Below are 12,413 nucleotides of genomic sequence, written 5' to 3' on the forward strand. Positions count from 1 at the left end.
ACAATTATCCAAATCTATCAAAAAGTATACATATAATATGAGGGTAATAACAAACACAAAAAGACAAACAAATTAAAATTTCTCTTCAACTGTTTCAGACAAGATTCTTCTGCTGCCAGGTCAAAATGATACAAAATGTGGAGGAGCAAATTCTGTCACACCACTGTCTGTGTCACAATTACTCTGCACCAGGCCAATAAACTCACAATCTATATCTATATACAGCTTGTGTCTGTTTGTCTGTGTGTTCGCTATGCACGGCCAAAGTTCTCGATGGATCTGCTTCAAATTTGGTGGGCATATTCAGGTAGACCCCGGACACAATCTGGTCGATGAAAATTTTCAACACGTGCTCTCAGTGCGCAGCGCTGAACCGATTTTGGTTTTTATGGTTTTTCTGTACATCCATTCCCAGTAACTCTTCCTTATCTTCTCCAGTGTTTTGCGCGTTTATCTCCCTTCCTTCGTGTGGCGTCAATCGCGTACGGTGCGCCACTCACCCGGCGAAGCCGACACCCGGCAAAGCTGGGTACCCGGCGAAGCCAGGTATTTGGCTCTACTTCTTCCCGGTGAAGCCGGGTATCCCGGCGAAGCCGGTACCCGGCGAAGCGGGTAATCATCTAGTATATATATATATATGAGTTGTTCTTTGCTACTGGTCACAAGTGGGGGTCAGCTCACACGGACGCATTTTTCAATACAGTCTAGGGGAGAAACTGGTCACAAAGCACCCAGTACATGCCAGAGAGATAGGAGAATCGGCACAATCAAAGAAAATACCAAAATCATTCAATAGATATGGAAATATTAAGATTTACTGTGAAAATGCTAGCAAAAATGGCGTCCAAAAACGGGAACGCACACTTGTTCTGTGTTGTTGATAATAGTCGTGTTTGTGCTGTTTTTGTTGAAATAGTATCTAATAAAACTGATGCAGTTCTTGAAATGTTGCAAATTATTGTTGTCTTTGTGAAATGCGAGAGTGTTCTGAGGCGTAATCTGCATACGACTGATGTCCCACATAGGGTACCCCACTTCGATCAGCGTATCACTCCAAATGAGCTTCATAGTAGAAAAGCAGATACACTACCAAAACACTGCATAACAGATCTACAAGACTGAGCCAGAATCATTGAAATTTACTTCCTGTATAAAATATTGCAATCAAATTTGCTCACGCCGTCCCACATGCAACGCAGGTTACCTTCGCCTTCGATTCAAAGTAACTCAACGCTAACTTAATTACCATCGAAACGCAGATAACGAACTGATTCGGAGATTACACGCCACACATTTCTGATATTTTACACACAAATTTCAACTGTGTTGTTTCGCGATAAACAGCCATAAACAAACAAATGTGGTGCCGTCACGTCGCTTCCGAAGGAGAAACGCAGGTTACCAAGAGATTGTTTCTGATACCTGTCGAATTAAAATCATCGTTTTTCACGAATGAAGGCTCTTTGGCAGATCTGGTGAGTTGGAAACTGTCTATGAATGTTTCATTTAATGTCAAATGCGTACATTCTTGTCGATATTGTTACCTTTGGGCTCATAAATGAAGTCAATGGTCGTGTTTTCCTGAAGTGACTTTTGTCAGCATAGAACTTACTGTGCTTTGATCATTGACTGAGAAGAATCTTCCGATGACATTAGTTCATTTCACTACGCGACTGCAGATCTGCAAGGAAACTTATGGCAGGGAAAATAAGCTTAACTGAAGACGAATAAGCGGAGTAACTGTTCTTCAACGGATTGCTCTCACTGATCTAAATATTTAGATCTTGTCGTCTGCTAGTCTGCTAGTAAGTAGTCTTCGGTCGTGTGAAAGTCACATCTATTTCGACTGAGTGCATCGATCCGTGTAGTGAAATGTTGATCTTTGATGATTTGGCAACATAACTTCGCTACATGTGCTTTGAGTGTATCTCCCCGTTAACCATTTGAAAACGTCTTTTACTCCGAAAACGGCGTATGGCTGCCTAAATGGCGGGGTAAAAAAAACGGTCATACACGTGAAATTCCACTCGTGCAAAAAACACGAGTGTACGTGGGAGTGTCAGCCCACGAACGCAGAAGAAGAAGAAGAAGAAGAAAACGTCTTTTAACAAGACCATGTTTCGACAGCCTAGACGGGGAGGATCCTCGATAGCTCACAGGGTATATAATGTTTTCCGCCGTTTTTTAAAGAATCCTTTCAAATTTATTATTCCAAAAGTATGACACGACTCGAGTGGCAAAGAACATTCTCTGCAATTCCTGTCTCAATCCGTGCAGCCGTTTCGGGTCCTATCGTCATACACAGACACACAAGAACCAGCTTTAAAACTTAGATTATGTAAGAACCATGTGAACCAGTGATTTTTCTTATGTACATCACATACTACAGTATTTCTGCTTTATGAAAAGCTATATTTCAAAGACAAAACTAGAGATTTAAATTTTGACCACTTTTCTCCCTTTCTGTCACCAGTACTGAAGAACAACTCATATGTATACAGACAGGTGCTGCTAATCTGTCCCCCTGCAAAGTCTGTCTCTATAAATCTTAATCACACTCTTATGATGGAGAAAATGATTTCTGCTGCTCATTATCCTCGTCGTCATCTGAGATTTCCATCCTCTCGACCTCTGCAATATTTGCATCATTTGTTTCACGGTCGGGTATGTTTGTTCTTGAAGATCGTAACTGGTCGTCAGACGATGATAACATCAACCTCTGCTCCCCTGAGTCAAACGTCAGCACCAATCTTTGCTCTCCGGGACTGCCAGGAAGTTGCTCCTTCATTGCTGAGTCTGCAGGACTGAGAGGGATGCATTCCTTTTCTGATGGACGTTCAAGAAGACTCGACTCACTCACAGGGGAATAAACTGGGCGTGTAGATTCCTTTACAAAAGATTCGTCAACAGACTCTTGCTCCTGGACTGGAAACTCTTGAAGAGAACTGGAATCCTCGTTCAACTCAGCGTATGAAGTAAATGGCAGGTCTGGTTCTGCAACAGACGCCGGTTCCCTTGATCCCAACTCTTCTATGGCAGAAGGTTCCAATGATTGCTCCATGCCGGATTCAACAGGTTCCTTTGTTGACGATTCCTCCATGTGAGGTTCCTTTGCAGATGACTCCTCCATGCCAGATTCTACCTCCATAGCTGCATCAGACTCTATTTTTACCTCATGAGCAGGTGAAAAGTTGATGTTGCGAGTTGTTAGGACACTCTCATCTCTTTCCTCTGGCACAGAAGCTTGTGCATCTGGCAAAGGCCCTGTAGCCACTTTTGCTTCAGTGTCAGAAATGTACTCTTCCCTTGGTGACAAATCAACAGCATCAGGCCGATATGATTTCTTCTCTGCACCTTCAGTCTTCACTTCTTTTTCACTTTCTGATTTCGAGCCTGTTTCACCACCAACATCGTCAGCATTTAGTGTTTGGCTGGGCCCAGAATGGTTTGAGACTACAGGCTCAGCATTGGCACTGTCACTAACAGTTGTTTGATCAGCGGCAGTCTTTTCCCATGCAAGAGGTGCTGACTGATTGCTATCGGAACTGTTCTTTGTTTTTTGTTCCGCACTTTTGACTGTTTTGATCTGCTCACTCTCACCGCCAACACACGCAGGCTTGGACAGTTTCTCAGAACTTTGCAACAACTTGCTCTGTCCCAAAGACGAAGCGGACGAGGACATCTTTTTCCCCTCATAGTGAGAGGAGCTGTGTTTTGTTTTGCCGTGGCTCGACTTATGATGGCCAGAAGAGGACGAAGAAGATTTGCTGTGCATAGAGTGAGATGATGACGATGATGACGACGCAGTTTTGCCAGAGTGATTAGACGTAGATTTGCTGGATGAACCCGGCTTGGAGTGCGACTCCTTGCTGGGAGAGTCTTTGTGGGGTTTGGAGTGAGCCTGAGAGGATGACTTGCTAGGCTGGTGGCTTGATGAATGCTTGCTGGACGAGCCGAGTCCTGACTTAGATGAAGATGAAGATTTGCTGGGTGAGCTGTGAGAGGAGGAGGTCTTGTGCGAAGAGGAGGATTTGTGAGAGGATGAGGAGTGGTTGGACTTGTGTGGTGACGAATGACTGGAGGTCTTCTCCACTGACGAAGAAGACTTCTCTGGTTTGCTGCCGTGTTCCGAGGCGCTTTTGTGAGCATGAGAAGAGCTGCTTTTATGCACACTGGTTTTGTCTTTCGACTGAGATGACTTGCCGGACTTGGAGTGCAGGCCATGCCCCCCTGAACTGGACTTGGCTTTGTCCGAATGCTGGTGAGAAGACGATTCTCTTGACTCCTTCTTTTTCACCCCCTCGTCATCCTTGGCAGATAAACTGTCTTCCTTCACAGTTTTATTCACCTCCACACTCTCTTCCTCAGCAATGTCCGTCAAGGAGGGCTCGGGCGAGACGTCAGGGTAGTAGCGGGCCAGACGAACGTGCCAGGCGATGCTGGTCACCGCGGCGGTGGTCTTGAACTGGTGGATGATGTTGCGAGGGATGAAGTAGATGTCGTTGTGTCGCAGCTGGATGCGAGCGTAGCGCACCCCTTCCCTGTGAAGCTGGTTCAGCTTGGCTTCCTCAATCCATGTCACGCACTGAAACACAATCACAGGGGTCATGATTATGCTTCAAAAACATTCAAAACAGTTTGAAAATGCTCAAATGGTTTCATGCTTGGTCGCTGATAAATCTACTGCCTAACATCTCCCTTGGTTCTTGTATGCACATCAAGCACAAACCCATTTGAGCATTTTGTAGCTGCCATACTTCTAGCTGATAGTGATAATCGTAAGGCACACACATTTTGTAGCTGCCATACTTGTAGCTGATAGTGATAGTCGTAAGGCACACACATTTTGTAGCTGCCATACTTGTAGCTGATAGTGATAGTCATAAGGCACACACATTTTGTAGCTGCCATACTTGTAGCTGATAGTGATAGTCATAAGGCACACACATTTTGTAGCTGCCATACTTCTAGCTGATAGTGATAATCGTAAGGCACACACATTTTAAACATTATTTTTAGTGTGGGCTTGGGAATAACTCAAACAGAGGAAACAAATTGGTAATTTTGAACATTTGCACAAGCCGTGGTGGATGACTGATTTTGAATCTGGTCAGTCAAAAAAGACACACCGCCTCTTCAAGAGAACATAGAAAAAGAAAACCTTCACAATAGAAATAAATGGCAAACAATCTCTGACCATTGGCTCTTCAACATGAGGCTTCTTTATGACATGATTATTTAAACAACACTAGCACAGTATTATGAATTCCATACTATAATCTTTTTCCCCCAACTATGACCCCTACGCCTTATTGATACATAGCACCTTGTGTGTGACAAAAGAAGTGTACACAAGTACCCACATCTCTTTACACAAAACATAGCACTCTTCTGTAGTGATATTCATGTCTCTGCTTGGTAACTGCTCTGCAGTCACAAGGCCAGTGCCTTTTTAATCACAAGGGAACGCGACTGGTAGAGTGCATTGGGTTTGAAAACAGCAGTGACATTGCCCATACACTGGCCTTGATCTGGCGGCAAAGATCCAGCAAAATCCATGTTTCCAATCTGTATTTCCTTTGGCTAGTGCCCAATACACCGAAAGCGCATATTGAGTGGATTTTTCTTAGCTTTAGTTTACGTTAAATGGCGGTTGAAGCACATTCAAGTCCTGAAAATCAAGGTACTTCACAGTAAAGGATTAAAAATGTGTGTAAGCTACAGTATCATAACTACATCAACTGCTGTTCAACTGGATGAATATCTACAAACACTACAGAGCGTGGCATTCATAACTGAAATAATATGACAATATTGTTTATATTTCACAATTACCCTCCAGAACATAATAATTAATACTGTCAGCACACTACATGTTTCACAATATCAAAAACATAACGATTGGTAACAAGCCTTCTGGTGAAAATGAATGAGCTGTCAGACATGACTACCAGATATGTTCATTACGCAATTAACAGTGGAGCCAAAAACAATGTTCACTTCACAAAATGTTTACACCTGGATCCAGTTTGTTATTCAATGCTATTCGAGACCCATCACCTGGATTCTGCCCCTGGATCCAGAAGAGATAAAACAGCAACTCACCTGAGAAACTGGAGGCTCGTGCAGATCCAACTGAAGTTTTTCCACCAAGGTAGTGAAGTCTCCTGCATGAAAACAGACCACGTCCTTCACGACTCTGTTTCTCTCCGTCCTGCAACAGACACACAGTTGTTATGCAAAACATGTTGGATAACTTATCACATTTCCGGCAAAGAAATACTCTTTCCAGGAATGTTCTTTTTTCTGCAAACTGGCCATAAAAGCTTTTGAATTCAGACATCTGACAGCTTTAGCATATCACCACATACATGTCCCTAATAGCATAGTTACCTGAGAGGACGTTAAGCCCCTCCTAGAATACATCTGACACTGTCACATAGTCATAGAGATGGTGCTAGCCATTTTTCAAACTGGTATTTCGTTACAAGTAAGATCTCTGGTTCTAACAGAAACCAATGATGAATCTCTAGTCTATGTATGCCAACCAAGTCAACCCAAGCCCATAACACAGAACGATTGAATGATATGTTTTTGAAAGAAAACAAGATATCATCCAGTTGGTTTGACGGGTTTTCAAGTCAGTTCCAGTACAGTGGAACCTCTCCTCTAAGACCTCAACAAATGTCACAAAATGAGGCCCTGAAAAGGAGGTAGTCGTACAATGGGGGGTAAATTACAGAGGTTATTCTTCTTCTTCTTCAGCGTTCCAGAATTTTCTGGTTACGTGGGAGCTCGTTTGCCCGTTTGGGTTCCCCACACTATACTCTGAGAGCAAAGTCAGCTTCACTCCGCTTTCGTTAAGTAGGCATGCTGGGTATTTTCGTGTTTCCATGACCCACCAAACTCCGACATGGATTACAGGATCTTTTCCGTGCGCACTTGGTCTTGTGCTTGCGTGTACACACGAAGGGGGTTAAGTCACTAGCAGGTCTGCACATAAGTTGACCTGGGAGATCGGCAAAATCTCCACTCTTAACCCACCAGGCGGCAGCGACCGGGAACTCATGACGTCTTACCACCACGCCACTGCGCCCGTCACAGAGGTTATTAACAGAAAGTCTAAGACAAGAAGAGCGAACGCTCGATCGAGTCACTTTCGCAGTTCTGAATATTATATGAGGCATCAGATGGACAGGAAGAAATTGCTATTCACAACACAATGAGTCACGTTCACATAAAATTTGAGCCCGGTCACTTTTATAGTTTCCGAGAAAAGCCCAACGTTAAGTTGTGTGTTGCCGAACAGAAAAGGCTAGTTATCTCCCTTGTTTTTCTGATAACGTTCGTAAAAGGCTACAGATGTAAATACTTTGATGTAAAGAATAATCCTACAAAGTTTCAATCACATCCGATGAACTTTGTCAAAGATATAAAATGTCTAATTTTTCCTTTGACGCTGACCTGTGACCTTGAAAAAGGTCAAAGGTCAACGAAACCATCGTTAAAGTGTAGAGGTCATTGGAGGTCACGACTAAACAAAATATGAGCCCGATCGCTTTGATAGTTTCCGAGAAAAGTCCAACGAGTTAAGGTGGTGTCTACGGACGGCCGGCCGGCCGGACAGACTAACACTGACCGATTACATAGAGTCACTTTTTCTCAAGTGACTCAAAAACTGGGTCTTTAAAGTGGGGTGCCACTGTATTTTGAAATCTTTTCCTATAAAATACCGAACATTTCCGGTTGATGGGAATCCTGGCTATTCTTGATCAAAAAGCTTACTCATTAGGAGCGTTGATGCCCTTCAAAACTCCGACGGCTGCAGTGGTCAAGCGGTCAGGACCCTGGCCAACATGGTCCGCATGGCAGCGGGTTCGATCCTCCACCATAGTTTCACGTGGCTCAGATGCACGCGGTAAGTACTGCAAGTTTCTCAGCTCGTTCACCCCTCTGAAAATACAAATTTGTTCATTGTGAAAAACACTGAAATGAAAACAAAATATAATATCAGTGAAAATTTTCTAACCCAGAGAGCGTTAACACAAACTAGAATAATACCATCAAATTGTTAAAACAAATTATTTTTAAACAGGCAAAAAGTATAAATTTCCCACCTTGGAATATTTTTCAAAAATGTTGCTTAATCGTACAATGTCATAAAATCTTGAGCTATATCAAGAATGATCTCCACAGCATTGAAAGTGCCGTAAATCTGCCAATTGGTAGAAAAATCAAATGTCTAACAAACAAACAATGGAACAGAGTAAGCGGTTTTGAGAATACAAAAGTATGGTTTGTTTGTGTCACTGTTAGTGTTATGTGGGTGGTAACATTTTTATTATTATCAAGCATGCATCAGCTTATCTGCACCTACTTGTTCTTTCTCTGTGAAGAGGAAAGTGTTTTGAGGAAGTACTTCAACTAAGCAGCAACAATTGCTCCAGCAAAACGCACAGTACATAGATGACACTAACTCATAAACTGGTCTGACAAGCAAGGAAGTAAAATACTACATGTAAAACGCTATGCTGTGCTGAATTAAGCAGATTTTTATACACTGGGCATTGTGAAGGACAACACTACACTGTCACAGCTGCATTTTTGCATTCAATGCTGCTATGAAGCTGTCAGTTTTGAAAATGCTATTCCCCCCCAACTGCCATTTGTAGTAAAAAGCTTTTACTGATGAACTAAATTAGAGATTTTTTGGATGACAAGCTGTGTGCCCCAAGAGCTAATCAGTAAGGGTTAGGGGTTGTAATATTAAAATATGTCTCACCACACACTAGGAATACCCTAAAATTAAGTGTTTTGAGCACTTATTTATTCAAATTTGAAATGGCTGTGTTTGCTTAATGTGAGTTGTCCACTTTGCTTTCTTCCGCCCCTGTCTTTGTTTTGATTTTCATCCATTTTTATTGTAATAAATGTTCAACACCTGCTGCTAGTGTCAACTAAAAGCAATTTGCAAATGAGTTGTTCTTCGCTAATGGTGACTGCGGTGGGTGACATCAAGTAAAATCAATTTTTTAAATTACGGGGAATGATGGTGACAAAATAAGATAATTACTGCATTCTACTGATGTAGCAGTATCAACAAAATCACCATGAAGGAAAATAATATGACAGAAGTAGCACTTATTCCTGCTTGTTTTCGTTTTTTGTTCACAAAATGGCGGCCAAAACGTGGAATGACAGACCCCTGCCATGTTCACAACACATTTCAAACCGACAGCTGCTCTAGAAAGGATAACTGTTATCATTCAACGATAACTTATACTTGGATTAAACTGCACAAAATCTTATTTGGACAACTGACCCTCTCCTGCTCGCGTGCTGCGTCCGATAAAAAACTGGTAACCTTCGAACGCGCGGCGTCACAAATCCGATCCACTGAAGAAAGACAATTTGCCGGCCTGAGCGCCAGGAAGGCAAACACACATTTTTATTTTCAAATCATGGCATCATTATCGATAGATGAAGATATTTGGTCGCGTGAATATACATCCGTGTACCTCGCAACGGTGACTTTCGTATCTGCCGTCACAAACGTTCGCCAGGTTACCCCGATTTTCATTTCTTCGCTCGCGCAGTTGAGCATGGATTGTTCTCGTGCGGCCTCAGTCCGGAAGACGGCAGGGTAAACACACAAATAGTGATGATGTCCCGAGCTTTGTGTACTACATAGAAAAGTTTGTGTACGGCAAAATTGATGACGTGTCACAGAAGCGAGGTAACTCTGTTCGCAGGTTACTTTCACGCGAAATGTCTCTGTGCCACCGCGGTTTCGTCCTGAAAATCAACCGTATCGCATTGATTTTACGAAAACTGAAAGTGCAGGTAAGTTGCACAAGTTTCCTTAATGCTTACTTCGTAAAATTATTGATGTTAAAGTTGATAGTATGGTTATTTTAGAGCACAGGACTTAAAAATTATCGGGAGCTATGCAGCGACCGGCCATTCTCGAATGGTTTCATTCGTACGCAGGTGACCACAGATAATAGTTCTGCGAAGTTTAGGTGGCACTCTTCGCTGTTTTTTGGCAATACAGTTGCAGAACTGTTTGTGTTGGTATTGTCTCCTTTATAACATTCATTTGTAGCATAATTTGATTGATTGCACCAGTACAGCGTAATACATGCACAAGTATTGGCAATTTGGTGTCGCGTGATTTGCAGGTTACCTCTTTCTGTTTTGATACATTTGAGCAGTAGTTTGCATTTGATTCTAATAATCTGTAGGTATTCCAAGTTACACCCTTTTAAACAATCACTGACCAAAATATCCCTGCCCTGCTGTAAGCAGTTGTGTTGCCACAAAAAGATCAAACTACAAGGTAACCTGCAAACGGTGTCACAAAATTACTGAACCTAACAACACTAAACTGTACATCAAAAATTCTTCAATACATGACAAACTAACAGCAAACACTCTGTTTTCATGGAGTTTACTCAAATTGTTTCACAGAATTAGTTTATAGATATGCTGTGTAAATTTGGTGTCACAAAGTACTGCAGGTTACTCCATTGTGACCCCCACCAGTCAGTCTGCTTTTTTGTCCGAACCATAAAAGTTCCTGACATTTTCTTTTTAGACTCAAATAATACAAGGGCTCCACTTGACAGGAATAGTATTTTCCAGGTTGTAGCTGCATTTTGAAAATTTCAGTAAGTTTCCACTGTTTGGTCACCAATAGCAAAGAACAACTCAAATGTTAGCTCAAGTGTTCGTTGCATCTGTCAACAGATAGCACAGCAATAAATGTTCTTGCTGAGTAACTGACTTGAAAGCAGGCAACATCATACATAGTTATTAATCTGTCATTACCAAGTCAAATCCCCAAAACACAATGATGCAAAGAGTCTTTTCATGCTTATTACCAAATGACTTCATGAACTGTAAAATAGAAAAAAAATCGTAAAAGCAACCTTGTCACTGTGCGATCCGAGAATCTCAAAAATGATCTTTTGAGCTTTGCAAAAGTGACAGAGAAATTGCATGCGTACCGATAATCATACTTTACACACACAGACATGTACTTGTAAAACTAAAAGCATGTAACATACACACCACAGGAGCTTGTATCAAATCAAAGCGCCTGTTGATTGAAGTATCCTACTTCTATTTTCTTACTGTCGTATTACTATTATTATTCAAATATATTCCTTACAGTGAATAATAGTAGTAATACAGTGGAACCTCCCGTAACGACCTCTCCCAAGAACGACCCCCTCCTTTTGCCGACCAAATTTTTCGGCACGGATGCTTTTTCACACTGTAACTAACCTCCCAAGAACGACGCCCTCCTTTTTACGACGACCGACCTACCAACTTAGGGTCAATAACGACTTTGACCTTTTAACCAGTGAGTGTCAAAGTTCGTAATTACGCAGCACACGCACGTCATTAGTCACGCATCAAGAGTCAGGGGTGGTAGTCTGTAGTCGGTAGTGCGTGCTAGTCCAGTGGCCCACGGCCGTCATCTTCTCACCTATTGCTGTCACAATTGAAGGACTGCCCTCGGGAACAAAAATAGGATAACGGACACAACTTTTAAGACTGAACTGCCCAACAGTTGCCACCGCTGTGAACAAAATTATACCTCCCAAACTCCCAATACAGACCCCTCCTTTTTACGACCAATTTTTCTGACATTTTCAAGGTCGTTAGTGGGAGGTTTTACGGTACTACAGTAAGGAGAAGGATACTTCCATCGACCAGCGCTTTGATACAAGCTCCTGTGATACACACAAACTGTCACTCTCTCTGACCTCTTTCGCTGTTTGAACGGTGACTTGGGCATGTCAGCAGTGGGCACCATCTGTTCCCCAGGGCGTGCCCACAGTATGGGGCCGTCGTTACTTTCTCGTCTACTCTCCATCTTGCCTGCCAGAACGGACAGGGACCCCCAAGGCATGGCTGCTCGAAGGAATGGATCCGACTCCAAAAGGTCAAGGAACTTTGGGAAATAATCCCCCACCTGAACATTGAAAGAATGCCTTGAGAATGATAACAGGATTTTTTTTCTATCCAAATAAAAGGTTACATCAGTTTTCACAGGAACTACAGCTAATCTGAAAATTGAATGAACACAGTCAACAAGAACATAAGCATTAGTGTTTAAACCTACAGAGCTCTGTGACTCACTGACTGTGAGCTGGACTTTGACTTTGGACAGTTCAACTTTAACTCAGTAAGCTAAGATGTGAATCAAAATAATTCCCCTGCACTCTAACATTACATAACAAATAATTTCTGTCAACACCACTGAGCTAGGCCTGAACCACTTTGGTCGTAAGGGGCTAAAATCAAGAATCAACCTTTAAGTTTACTGCCCCCTGTATTCCTTCCTGTGTGACAGATCTATACTTTAAACAATCCTAGATCTGTCTACGCTTTTACCACGAGAT

At 42.3% G+C, this 12,413-nt stretch overlaps 1 protein-coding gene across 1 annotated transcript in view; it reads right to left on the minus strand.

The window, feature by feature from the left end:
* The window catches only part of LOC138965377 (uncharacterized), a 17,472-nt gene continuing 5,059 nt past the window's right edge, over positions 1-12,413 (minus strand). The window contains exons 3-6 of the mRNA XM_070337518.1: positions 11,775-11,983; positions 7,786-7,953; positions 6,106-6,214; positions 1-4,585 (exon numbers count right to left, since the gene is read on the minus strand). Coding sequence (XP_070193619.1) covers positions 2,561-4,585; positions 6,106-6,214; positions 7,786-7,953; positions 11,775-11,983 — 2,511 coding nt within the window. The 3' untranslated portion in view covers positions 1-2,560. The remainder of the gene's footprint in view (positions 4,586-6,105; positions 6,215-7,785; positions 7,954-11,774; positions 11,984-12,413) is intronic.

Source organism: Littorina saxatilis, linkage group LG4 (genome assembly GCF_037325665.1).
Source record: "Littorina saxatilis isolate snail1 linkage group LG4, US_GU_Lsax_2.0, whole genome shotgun sequence".
Taxonomy (NCBI): domain Eukaryota; kingdom Metazoa; phylum Mollusca; class Gastropoda; order Littorinimorpha; family Littorinidae; genus Littorina; species Littorina saxatilis.